The sequence below is a fragment of the Musa acuminata genome, chromosome BXJ3-6 (assembly GCF_036884655.1).
Source record: "Musa acuminata AAA Group cultivar baxijiao chromosome BXJ3-6, Cavendish_Baxijiao_AAA, whole genome shotgun sequence".
NCBI lineage: Eukaryota > Viridiplantae > Streptophyta > Magnoliopsida > Zingiberales > Musaceae > Musa > Musa acuminata.
In genome coordinates, this window is record NC_088354.1 from 27,827,956 (window position 1) to 27,830,841 (window position 2,886).

Here is a 2,886-nt window from a genome sequence, read left to right on the forward strand (position 1 = left end):
CCCTCATGTAAATGTGCTAAAAGTAAGATTTTACACCTAATTATAGAAGAGTGGTAGAGAGGCAGAATATACTACGGGAAGGTAGCCCTTAAGTGCTTCCAACATCTTACCTTTGTCCCTTTGTCCACGTAGCTGACAAAGAGAGGAGGTAACCTACAACTATCTGGATGTATATCTGCATAGACAATTCAAAGGGGCAGGTCTCGTCTCCCCTTTCTAGCTTGGACACCATAGATTGCTCGTTGAATGATAATTGGTTATCAATATTCCTCAACAAATTACAGATGTAGAAGAGCAAATTCTGGCAGCCAATATGAACTTACAATTATATACATTTCAATTATAATATGCTGGTATTATCGAAACCTTGTTACCACTTTATATACAGCAGTATAACTTTCTTCTTCACAATCATACATTCAATAGTGAAGTTCCATTTCCATTCCATACTGCAATCTAATCACCTGGTGATACTAGCTTCATCTCTGCTTGATACAGCAGTCACTTCTTCCTGACTGCAGTCTTGAGTATTGATGACTGGAGAGAGGAAGAAGGACTAATGGCCTTCCTGATCTTGAATAGGTTCCATGCAGTTCCAATTGCATGGCCTGCGGTTGCAAACACATCGTCTGTTGCTTCTCCTGCACTCTCCCCAAACCTGTCACCCTCAGTGAACATCAAGCATTGTTTCTTAGAAACAGTAGAAATCAACTAAGAAGCATGATAAAGAAACAAAGTAAAGAGGTAGAATATGTCATTGGAACCCTTCTCATTATGACAAGAAAGAATGAGCTCCAAGCTCTCTTCCACATGCTAGTGCAGTCAGTTACTGTCTGGGTGAGGAATTCTTGGCTCTTACCTCTTGGATACGGCTCCCGAGACCACATTTGAAGTGGCAGCAAGAGTGCTTCTTTCAGCAGCCTCTACTGCATCAAGAACTTTGTCTGCACCCCAAAAGCCATGTGTAAGACCAAGAAAACTTGGATCGAACTTTTCTGAATGCATCACTCACTAATTGCATCAAGTGAGGCCAGAAGAACCTCTCCTGGTATTGTAGCCAGCAGAGATTTCCCAGCTTTGGATCGAACCAGGGGCACTGACACAGAGCTGGTCACCAGAACAACACCATCAAGCAATGTCCTGCTCATCTTCTCTGTCATCTCCGACAGCTTCCTCACCCTGAGAACAACCACAAGTCATTTGTCGAACACTTGCTGTCATTACCTTCTTAGTTTTTTTTCGAATTACCTTCGGATGGCCTTATTGATTTCGCCACTCTTCTTCATCGACTCAGATCTGTTGTCACTTTTATTCCTCCCAGCAGATGCATTGGTGTTGCTTGCTGCATCTTGAGGCTGAAGCAGAGTGGCTCCCTTTTGAACCTGCAACAATTTTGTAGGTCAGTGTCCCTGTAATGTTGAGGAATGTTGAGGAGTGACTCGAACCTGACTGGTGTATGCATTGCTGCACTTAAATATCCCTTTCACAATCTCTCCAGTCCCTCCTGCAATGGCCTTGGCCAAAACTCCATTATAGTCCTCAATTCTTGGCGTGTAATCCTTCCAGTAAACCTCATAAGAGGAGTTCCTCTTCAACGAGGACGAAGCATCCGAAGGAGCAGAGAAACATGCGTTCTCCTTGAGGAACATTTCCAGAGAAGCCAAGCCTCCATGTGGAGCAGCAAAGGAAACCCCGTAGTTTAAGAACCCACCATCTTTGCAAGGCAAGGTAAAGAGGTAATGGAGAAGGTCGAGCTTGATGACAGGCTCATCCTTCGTCAAGGGCCATCGGAGATCAGCTCCAACTCTCACCACTGTTGCTAACACCATGTCATCTTCTGTGATCCTGAGAACGGTGAAGTCCCCCTTGGCAAGCTCAACCGGTGCATCTCCTCCATCTTCCATTAAGTAGACCGAAGCACCTGGGATTTGGAGAAGCAGATCTTCTCTGCGGTTGCTTCGCCTTGTTGGAGAGGAGGTCCTTGGTGTGCAGCAACCCATGGCTTTGTGTTACAACTGCAGATGATTAAGGAGAGAAGTTTCAGAGAGGGATAAATAGAGGGAAGGGAAGGCAATTGCTGTAGTTCCCAATTGAAGTCTGAAACCTTGAGAGCATCTTTGTTGTGGAAGGAACCATGGCAGGCTATGCGAATAATCCATTCTTTCTTCAGTGGCTCACTTTATTCCATGCTTGAGGAAGAAGATATTCACCTGCTATAGAATCTATGATGGCATTTTTGCAATCTATTTTGATTGCTGCACCAGAAGAGATACAAATCAATGCTTGTTAAGAACAAGAAGCAAAAGCCAAAGACATGAATTTTTAGCTAAATGACTTATTTTTCTTCGTGAAATTTCTCCAAGCCAATACTCTTAAATAAGCATGTAAATGCGAAAAATAAAAAAGAGAGAAATATGTGTTCTTCTTCTTCCAATTCTGGGAACACAAATCTACTTTGGATCTTACAGCAGATTTCTCCGGAGCATCGCAACCCAGCTTGGAAAGACGATGTGATCGCGCGGACTCGACCGAAAGGTCAAGTTCTGGATCACGTGTACTGTTATCTATGTGGGTCCCTCGTGCAAGCGCCGATCCCTCCTCGTGGGTAATCAAGTGGGTAAGTTATAGCAGGTGGTGAAAGTGACGGCGGGGCGCGCCTTGATGGATATAGACTGCCCGAGAACAATATCACACTAGATTATAGAATCATTGATTATTATAGAAGTTGTTTAATATGTTTTATATTTTACTTATTGACGCTCACTAAGGATTGTGATAAGATTTGGATGATTGTTTCATGATATACAATTAAAATTTAAATTGATCCTGTGCCAAATTATGATAACACCACATTGTAGTTTCATATTAGAAGTGATAAGAACTTGA

The 2,886-nt window shown here is 42.9% G+C and overlaps 1 protein-coding gene across 1 annotated transcript; it reads right to left on the reverse strand.

Annotated features, from left to right (window-relative positions):
* Window positions 1-250: 250 nt before the first annotated feature.
* Window positions 251-2,515, reverse strand: LOC135583310 (senescence/dehydration-associated protein At4g35985, chloroplastic-like). Its single transcript, XM_065157426.1, has 7 exons — window positions 2,467-2,515; window positions 2,105-2,255; window positions 1,446-2,015; window positions 1,249-1,382; window positions 1,013-1,179; window positions 860-944; window positions 251-658 (listed from the first exon to the last, which is right to left on the reverse strand). Exons 3-7 carry the CDS (start codon window positions 1,998-2,000, stop codon window positions 502-504), a joined length of 1,098 nt encoding a protein of 365 aa, XP_065013498.1. The 5' UTR covers window positions 2,001-2,015; window positions 2,105-2,255; window positions 2,467-2,515; the 3' UTR covers window positions 251-501.
* Between the last annotated feature and the right edge of the window lie 371 nt (window positions 2,516-2,886).